General features: G+C 44.8%; 1 protein-coding gene across 1 annotated transcript; it reads right to left on the reverse strand.

Moving 5' to 3' along the window:
• Positions 1–6,987: 6,987 nt before the first annotated feature.
• On the reverse strand, positions 6,988–7,518 carry LOC147986384 (uncharacterized). Its single transcript, XM_087541987.1, has one exon. The coding sequence runs from the start codon at positions 7,516–7,518 to the stop codon at positions 6,988–6,990; it is 531 nt and encodes a 176-aa protein (XP_087398113.1).
• Between the last annotated feature and the right edge of the window lie 3,140 nt (positions 7,519–10,658).

Raw genomic sequence — 10,658 nt, forward strand, 5'->3', positions numbered from 1 at the left:
ACGTTGTGACGTTTGGTAGTACCCAAAGTGTTCCTCCGGTAAACGGGAGTTGCATAATCTCATAGTTATAGGAACATGTATAAGTTATGAAGAAAGCAATAGCAACATACTAAACGATCGGGTGCTAAGCTAATGGAATGGGTCATGTCAATCAGATCATTCAACTAATGATGTGACCTCGTTAATCAAATAACAACACTTTGTTCATGGTTAGGAAACAGAACCATCTTTGATTAACGAGCTAGTCAAGTAGAGGCATACTAGTGACACTAAGTTTGTCTATGTATTCACACATGTATTATGTTTCCGGTTAATACAATTCTAGCATGAATAATAAACATTTATCATGATATAAGGAAATAAATAATAACTTTATTATTGCCTCTAGGGCATATTTCCTTCAGTCTCCCACTTGCACTAGAGTCAATAATCTAGTTCACATCGCCATGTGATTTAACAGCAATAGTTCACATCACCATGTGATTAACACCCATAGTCCACATCGATATGTGACCAACACCCAAAGAGTTTACTAGAGTCAATAATCTAGTTCACATTGTTTTATGTGATTAACACCCAAAGAGTACTAAGGTGTGATCATGTTTTGCTTGTGAGATAATATTAGTCAACGGGTCTGTCACATACAGATCCGTAAGTATTTTGCGAATTCTATGTCTACAATGCTCTGCATGGAGCTACTCTAGCTAATTGCTCCCACTTTCAATATGTATCTAGATCGAGACTTAGAGTTATCCAGATCTGTGTCAAAACTTGCATTGACGTAACTTTTTACGACGAACCTTTTTGTCACCTCCATAATCGAGAAACATATCCTTATTTTACTAAGGATAATTCTGACCGCTGTCCAGTGATCTACTCCTAGATCACTATCGTACTCCCTTGCTAAATCAGTGCAGGGTATACAATAGATCTGGTATACAGCATGACATACTTTATAGAACCTATGGCCAAGGCATAGGGAATGACTTTCATTCTCTTTCTATCTTCTGCCGTGGTCGGGCTTTGAGTCTTACTCAACTTCACACCTTGTAATACAGGCAAGAACTCTTTCTTTGACTGCTCTATTTTGAACTACTTCAAAAATCTTATCAAGGTATGTACTCATTGAAAAAACTTATCAAGCGTCTTGATCTATCTTTATAGATCTTGAAGCTCAATATGTAAGCAGCTTCACTGAAGTCTTTCTTTGAAAAAACTCCTTTCAAATACTCCTTTATGCTTTACAGAATAATTCTACATTATTTCCGATCAACAATATGTCATTCACATATACTTATCAGAAATGCTGTAGTGCTCCCACTCATTTTCTTGTAAATACAGGCTTCACCGCAAGTCTGTATAAAACTATATGCTTTGATCAAATCATCAAAGCGTATAATCCAACTCCGAGATGCTTGTACCAGTCCATAGATGGATTGCTGGAGCTTGCATATTTTGTTAACACCTTTAGGATCGACAAAACCTTCTAGTTGCATCGTATACAACTCTTCTTTAATAAATCCATTAAGGAATGCAGTTTTGTTTATCCATTTGCTAGATTTCATAAAATGTGGCAATTGCTAACATGATTCGAACAGACTTAAGCATAGATACGAGTGAGAAACTCTCATCATAGTCAACACCTTGAACTTGTCAAAAACCTTTTGCGACAATTCTAGCTTTGTAGATAGTAACACTACTATCAGCGTCCGTCTTCCTCTTGAAGATCCATTTATTTTCTATGGCTTGCCGATCATCGGGCAAATCCATCAAAGTCCATACTTTTGTTCTCATACATGGATCATATCTCAGATTTCATGGCCTCAAACCATATTGCGGAATCTGGGCTCATCATCGCTTCCTCATAGTTCGCAAGTTCGTCATGGTCTAGTAACATGACTTCCAGAATAGGATTACCATACCACTCTGGTCCGGATCTCACTCTGGTTTACCTACGAGATTCGGTAGTAACTTGATCTGAAGTTTCATGATCATCATCATTAGCTTCCTCACTAATTGGTGTAGGTGTCACAGAAACCGGTTTCTGTGATGTACTACTTTCCAATAAGGGAGGAGGTACAGTTACCTCATCAAGTTCTACTTTCCTCCCACTCACTTCTTTCGAGAGAAACTCCTTCTCCAGAAAGTTTCCGAATTTAGCAACAAAATTCTTGCCTTCGGATCTGTGATAGAAGGTGTACCCAACAATCTCCTTTGGGTATTCTATGAAGACATATTTCTCCGATTTGGGTTTGAGCTTATCAGGTGGAAACTTTTCCACATAAGCATTGCAACCTCAAACTTTAAAAAACGACAGCTTAGGTTTCTTGCTAAACCATAGTTCATACGGTGTCGTCTCAACGATTTTAGATGGTGCCCTATTTAACGTGAATGCAGCTGTCTCTAATGCATAACCCCAAAACGATAGTGGTAGATCGGTAAGATACATCATAGATTGCACTATATCCAATAAAGTACGGTTATGACGTTCGGACACACCATTACATTGTGGTGTTCCAGGTGGCATGAGTAGTGAAACTATTTCACATTGTTTTTAACTGAAGGCCAAACTCGTAACTCAAATACACTTCTCTACGATCAGATCGTAGAAACTTTATTTTCTTGTTACGATGATTTTTCACTTCACTCTGAAATTCTTTGAACTTTTCAAATGTTTCAGACTTATGTTCCATCAAGTAGATATACTCATATCTGCTCAAATCATCTGTGACGATCAGAAAATAATGATACTTGTCACGAGCCTCAATATTCATCGGACCATATACATCAGTATGTATGATTTCCAACAAATCCGTTGCTCGCTCGATTGTTCCGAAGAACAGAGTCTTAGTCATCTTGCCCATGAGGCATGGTTCGCAAGCATCAACTGATTCATAATCAAGTGATTCCAAAAGCCCATCAGCATGGAGTTTCTTCATGCGCTTTACACCAATATGACCTAAACGGCAGTGCTACAAATAAGTTGCACTATCATTATTAACTTTGCATCTTTTGGTTTCAATATTATGATTATGTGTATCACTACGATCGAGATCCAACGAACTATTTTCATTGGGTGTGTAACCATATAAGGTTTTATTCATATAAACAGAACAACAATTTATTCTCTTTCTTAAATGAATAACCCTATTACAATAAACATGATCAAATCATATTCATGCTCAACGCATACACCAAATAAAACTTATTTAGGTTCAACACTAATCTCAAAATTATAGGGAGTGTGCGATGATGATCATATCAATCTTGGAACCACTTCCAACACACATCGTCACTTCACCCTTAACTAGTCTCTGTTTATTCTGCAACTCCCGTTTCGAGTTACTAATCATAGCAACTGAACTAGTATCAAATACTGAGGGTTTGCTATAAACACTAGTAAAGTACACATCAATAACATGTATATCAAATATACTTATGTTCACTTTGCCATCCTTCTTATCCGCCAATCACTTGGGGTAGTTCCGCTTCCAGTGACCAGTCCCTTTGCAGTAGAAGCACTTAGTCTCAGGCTTAGGACCAGACTTGGGCTTCTTCACTTGAGCAGCAACTTGCTTGCTGTTTTTCTTGAAGTTCCCCTTCTTCCCTCTGCCCTTTTCTTGAAACTAGTGATCTTGTCAACCATCAACACTTGATGTTTTTCTTGATTTCTACCTTCATTGATTTCAGCATCACGAAGAGCTTGGGAGTTGTTTCCGTTATCCCTTGCATATTATAGTTCATCACGAAGTTCTACTAACTTGGTGATGGTGACTAGAGAATTCTGTCAATCACTATCTTATTTGGAAGATTAACTCCCACTTGATTCAAGCGATTGTAGTACCCAGACAATCTGAGCACATGCTCACTAGTTGAGCAATTCTCCTCCATCTTTTAGCTATAGAACTTTGTTGGAGACTTCATATCTCTCAACTCGGGTATTTTCTTGAAATATTAACTTCAACTCCTGGAACATCTCATATGGTCCATGACGTTCAAAACGTCTTTGAAGTCCCGATTCTAAGCCGTTAAGCATGGTGCACTTAAACTATCAAGTAGTCATCATATTGAGCTAGCCAAACGTTCATAACGTCTGCATCTGCTCCTGCAATAGGTCTGTCACCTAGCGGTGCATCAAGGACATAATTCTTCTGTGCAGCAATGAGGATAAACCTCAGATCACGGATCCAATCCGCATCATTGCTACTAACATCTTTCAACACAATTTCTCTAGGAACATATCAAAATAAACATATGAAAGCAACAACGCGAGCTATTGATCTACAACATGTTTTGCAAAATGCTACCAGGACTAAGTTCATGATAAATTTAAGTTCAATTAATCAAATTACTTAAGAACTCCCACTTAGATAGACATCCCTCTAATCTTCTAAGTGATTACGTGATCCAAATCAACTAAACCATAACCGATCATCACATGAGATGGAGTAGTTTTCAATGGTGAACATCGCTATGTTGATCATATCTACTATATGATTCACGCTCGACCTTTCGGTCTCCGTGTTCCGAGGCCATATCTGCATATGCTAGGCTCGTCAAGTTTAACCTGAGTATTCTGCGTGTGCAAAACTGTCTTGCACCCGTTGTAGATGGACGTAGAGCTTATCACACCCGATCATCACGTGGTGTCTGGGCACGACGAACTTTGGCAACGGTGCATACTCAGGGAGAACACTTCTTGATAATTTAGTGAGAGATCATCTTACAATGCTACCGTCAAACAAAGCAAGATAAGATGCATAAAAGATAAACATCACATGCAATCAATATAAGTGATATGATATGGCCATCATCATCTTGTGCTTGTGATCTCCATCTCCGAAGCACCGTCATGATCACCATCGTCACCGGCGCGACACCTTGATCTCCATCGTAGCATCGTTGTCGTCTCGCCAATCTTATGCTTCCACGACTATTACTACCGTTTAGTAATAAAGTAAAGCATTACATCATGATTGCATTGCATACAATAAAGCGACAACCATATGGCTCCTGCCAGTTGCCGATAACTCGGTTACAAAACATGATCATCTCATACAATAAAATTCAGCATCATGCCTTGACCATATCACATCACAACATGCCCTGCAAAGAGTGTCACTAGTATGCCTCTACTAGACTAGCTTGTTAATCAAAGATGGTTATGTTTCCTAACCATGGACAAAGAGTTGTCATTTGATTAACAGGATCACATCATTAGATGCATGATCTGATTGACATGACCCATTCCATTAGCTTAGCACCCGATCGTTTAGTATGTTGCAATTGCTTTCTTCATGACTTATACGTGTTCCTATGACTATGAGATTATGAAACTCCTGTTTGCCGGAGGAACACTTTGTGTGCTACCAAACGTCACAACGTAACTGGGTGATTATAAAGGAGCTCTACAGGTGTCTCCAAAGGTACATGTTGGGTTGGCATATTTCGAGATTAGGATTTGTCACTTCGATTGTCGGAGAGGTATCTCTGCGCCCTCTCGGTAATGCACATCACATAAGCCTTGCAAGCATTGCAACTAATGAGTTAGTTGTGAGATGATGTATTACGGAACGAGTAAAGAGACTTGCCAGTAACGAGATTGAACTAGGTATTGGATACCGACGATCGAATCTCGGGCAAGTAACATACCAATGACAAAGGGAACAACGTATGTTGTTATGCTGTCTGACCGATAAAAGATCTTCGTAGAATATGTAGGAGCCAATATGAGCATCCAGGTTCCGCTATTGGTTATTGACCGGAGACGTGTCTCGGTCATGTCTACATTGTTCTCGAACCCGTAGGGTCCGCACGCTTAAGGTTACGATGACAGTTATATTATGAGTTTATGCATTTTGATGTACCGAAGGTTGTTCGGAGTCCCGGATGTGATCACGGACATGATGAGGAGTCTCGAAATGGTCGAGACATAAAGATGGATATATTGGACGCCTATGTTTGGATATTGGAAGTGTTCTGGGTGAAATCGGGATTTTACCGGAGTACCGGGAGGTTACCGGAACCCCCCGGGAGGTATATGGGCCTTAGTGGGCCTTCATGGAAGAGAGGAGAGGTGGACATAGATGGGCCGCGCGCCCCTCCCCCCCTTGGTCCGAATTGGACAAGGAGAGGGGGCCGGCCCCCCTTCCTCCTCTCTCTCCTCTTTCCCCCCTCACGAATCCTATTCCAACTAGGAAAGGGGGGGAGTCCTACTCCCAGAGGGAGTAGGACTCCTCCTGGCGCGCCTCTCCTGGCCGGCTGGCCCCCCTCCCTTGAACCTTTATATACGGAGGCAGGGGAACCCCCTAGAGACACAAGTTGATCCACGTGATCATATTCTTAGCCGTGTGCGGTGCCCCCTTCCACCATAGTCCTCGATAATATTGTAGCGGTGCTTAGGCGAAGCCCTGCAACAGTAGTTCATCAAGATCGTCACCACGCCGTCGTGCTGACGGAACTCTTCCCCAACACTTTGCTGGATCGGAGTCCGGGGATCGTCATCGAGCTGAACGTGTGCTAGAACTCGGAGGTGCCGTAGTTTCGGTGCTTGATCGGTCGGGCCGTGAAGACGTACGACTACATCAACCAAGTTAACGCTTCCGTTGTTGATCTACAAGGGTACGTAGATCACACTCTCCCCCTCTCATTGCTATGCATCACCATGATCTCGCGTGTGCATGGGACATTTTTTGAAATTACTACGAATCGCAACACGAGCCGCCCCCGCGCAACTCGTGCACCTCGCGAGATGGAGAAGACCCCGCCGCCGCCGACGCCGCACGGGCTTTGCCCGGCGACGCACTCCGGCGGCGGCAAGGGAGGTAGGGAGGGGTGGGTAGGTGGCCGCCGGCGGCAATATAGGGTTCTCCCGGGCCGCTGCGGGGAGCGACACGGGAGTCTCCCGACAGTAATGATTCTGCTCATGGATCGCCTTACCTCTTATGCTGTGGTATGCACACTTTTTTTTACGAGAAAATTTCTGATCTATTCATCTTCAATCATGGTAGTACAACAAATACCAGAAATAATAAAAATTACATCCAGATTCATAGACCACCTAGCGACGACTACCAGCACTGAATCGAGCCGAAGGCGCACCGCCGTCATCGCCCGTCCATCGCCAGAGTCGGGCACAACTTGTTGTAGTAGACAGTCGGGAAGTCGTCGTGCTAAGGCCCCGTAGGACCAGCGCACCAAAACAGCAACCGCCGCAGATGAAGAATAACGTAGATCAGAAAGATTCAAACCGAAGACACACGAACGTAGACAAACAACGACGAGATCCGAGCAAATCCACCAATGATAGATTCGTCGGAGACACACCTCCACACGCCCACCAACGATGCTAGACGCACCGCTGGAACGGGGGCTAGGCGGGGAGACCTTTATTCCATCTTCAGGGAGCCGCCGCCGTCTCGTCTTCCTGAGCAGGACACAAACCCTAACAAAACTGAAAAAAACAATTAAAAACGGAGCCCTCCCGCCGGCCCTTGCCGAGATCCACCACGCCCCCATGGCCTAGGGCCACAGGAGAGGAGGCGGACCTGCGGCGGTGGCAGGAGGCAGAAACCCTAGTTTTCCGGTGGTCTGCACTCAACTGTTGGCGCCTAAGGGCATCTCCAACGGCAACCGTAAATTTCCTTCTGCATGCGTCCGTCGACAAGGTATCAGTCCACGAACATGATGCGGGAGGATGCCATCCAATCATAGCCGCATACATTTCAAACTTCTTTTCAATAAACCGGATGAAATTCGTGCAAATAAGTCCGGATTTTATATAAACATGATAAATTTCATATAAACACGTCTGAATTTCATGTAAACATGAAAATTTTCATTACATTTACATCAAAGCGGTGCTAGTCCGACCTAAAGGTATAACTAATACCTAATCTAAATGGTCGTTGGCGCCCGTTCTCCGTGTCCAGCCATCAGTCCCGAGAACTGAAGTTTCACCGTCTCCACTTCCGCCTCGGTGCTCTCCAGCTCCGCCTCCGTAACCTCCGCCTCCAGAGGCCCTCGAAGTGAAGTTGTCCGCCTCAAACATCCTCGCCAAGCGACTAATCGGCTGAAGATGGTGATCCCACCAAGCTTGGCATCGATGGGACGGGACGACCGGTGGCCTTCCTGGACACGAGCGGCACGACCTACTGTGCACTACTCTTCCTCGCTGCCCACGGCGCCCACGGACGTGTCGACTTCGTCGTTGCCGCGGCGGGGCGCGGACTCGATGTCCTCCTCATCATCGGTCTCGCCAAACACCGCCTTGCCCACGTCGTCGCTCTCCTTATAGGCGGCCACCACCTCCACCACCCGGTGGCGGTACCACTACCGAGCGAGGCAGATATCACTGACGGAGCGATAGGACTCGAGCAGCGCCTGCTCCGTCAGGTCTGTGTCCGGCGCAATAGCCCTGCCGGCGGTGAGCTGCTCCTCCTCCTGCACGTGCTCCTGTAGAAGGTGGTGGTCGTAGGCGGCATCGGCCTGCGCCTCCCGGAACCGCTCCTCCTGCACCATGTCGATTGGCACGGGCCTCGCTGATGGTCAAGGTGCAATGCACCGGCGAGGTTGGCGCAGAGGAGGAGGGTGGCGCCGGTTCATCGTCGATGGCATTCTCCATTGGGACATCGTCGTCACCCACGTTTGTCTCTTGTTTAGGGGAGAATTCACGTCCGGTCCACACCGCGAATCGATACAACCTCACGTTGAATGGCTTCCACAGTCCGGATAACGCGGTCCAAACAAATATGAAAGGTTTGAGGGCCGGCGTTGAGGATGCCTTAAATAGACTGTAGATGAACATCACGAGACTGAGGGCGAGGAAGTGAGCAACTGGCCGAAATATAGTCCGATGGAACCAAAGAGATTCAGATACGTGCACGTCGGTCAGAATATTGTCCTAGAAACTTTTTATTTTCTTTTGAAACAAGGAGTTCCCTTGTTGATTTTCTTTATTAAATATAGAGACATATAGGAGGCGTATTGTTCACTTGAAGCTATAAGGTGACTATATAACCATAAGATAAGAAGAGCGAGTGCACCAGGCCTGAACAATTACTGGCTAGCAAATTCTGTCTCGTGCTACAGATCACCGCCCAACTCACAAACAACAATTAGCATGGGTTAGAACGTATGAAGCTGCCATGAAGGTGCCTTGCCGAGGTGATGCGAAGGTCGTCCTCCGCTGCCAATCACTAAAGTGAGGTAGCCAAAAACGAACTAATATTATCTTGCAAAAAAAACAAATATTAAGGGCATCTACTACGTTGAACCTTAAATTTGTTTGGGCATCTGTCCACGGACAGTGATGCCGGAGACCACCATCTAATGCTGTCCGCATATATTTCAAACAACTTTTCAAGTAACTGAACAAAATTCATGCAAACACAGTGAATTTTCATATAGATCAGACGAGATTCATGCAATTATGATGGATTTTCATTACATTTTGAACATTAGAAGAAAAAGAAAACCTGACCCTAAACCTATCCTATGGCTGCGGCCGTCGTCCACTTCCTTTATATTTCGCATCAACGGGTACGTCCTCTATCTGACGTATCCATGAACGGCGGCGGTAAGACCCGTGAAGTGAAGGTGAGGAAGAGTAGTACATGGGAGATGGGTGACGGATTGGCCCACTTGGGACTCAATGCCCTGCCGCCTCCCATGCCCTACTCATCCTCAGAGGAGTCCACAACCTGTCCGTCACCGGCGCTCCCGAACGTGTGGGTCTCAGGTGGACGTGAAGTCGATTGGACGTGGACGGTCCCTCGCTGTCCACCTGCCACATGCACTCCCGAACGTTCGACGACAGCGTGTAGGACGCACAACTGGCGGTTGTGTCCATGTCCAGCGGTGCAGGAACTTCGTTGCAAGTGGTAATACGTCTCCATCATATCTACTTCTTCAAACTCTTTTGCCCTTGTTTTGGACTCTAATTTGCATGATTTGAATGGAACTAACCTAAACTGACGCTGTTTTTGGCAGAATTGCCATGATGTTATTTTTGTGCAGAAATAAAAGTTCTCAAAATGACCTGAAACTTCACGGAGAATATTTTTGGAATAAATAAAAAATATTAGCGAAAGAATCAACCAAAGGGGACCAACCACCTATCCACAAGGGTGCCCCCCCGTCTTGTGGGTCCCACGAAGCTCCACCGACCTCAACTCCAACTCGATATATTCACATTCGGGTGGGAAAATCAGAGGAAAGGATTCGTCGCGTTTTAAGATACGGAGCCGCCGTCACCCCCTGTTCTTCTTCGGGAGACCAGATCTGGAGTCCGTCCGGGGCTCCAGAGAGGGGAAATCATCACCAACCTTCCTCCATCACGAATTTCATGATGCTCACCGCCATGCATGAGTAATCCCATTGTAGGCTTGCTGGACGGTGATGGGTTGGATGAGATTTATCATGTAACCGAGTTAGTTTTGTTAGGGTTTGACCCCTAGTATGTACTATGTTCTAAGATTGATATTGCTATGACTTTGTTATGCCTAATGCTTGTCACTAGGGCCTGAGTGCCATGATTTCAGATCTTAACCTATTATGTTTTCGTGAATATATTTGTGTTCTTGATCCGATCTTGCAAGTTATAGTCACCTACTACGTGTTATGATCCGGCAACCCCGGAGTGACAATAGTCAGGACAC

This window comes from Triticum urartu, chromosome 2A, assembly GCF_056163025.1.
Source record: "Triticum urartu cultivar PI428250 chromosome 2A, HENAU_Tu73, whole genome shotgun sequence".
Classification (NCBI taxonomy): domain Eukaryota; kingdom Viridiplantae; phylum Streptophyta; class Magnoliopsida; order Poales; family Poaceae; genus Triticum; species Triticum urartu.

Bases quoted from the DNA above. Each gene is read 5' to 3' on its own strand.
- LOC147986384 (XM_087541987.1), bottom strand. From the start codon at position 7,518: ATGGGGGCGTGGTGGATCTCGGCAAGGGCCGGCGGGAGGGCTCCGTTT.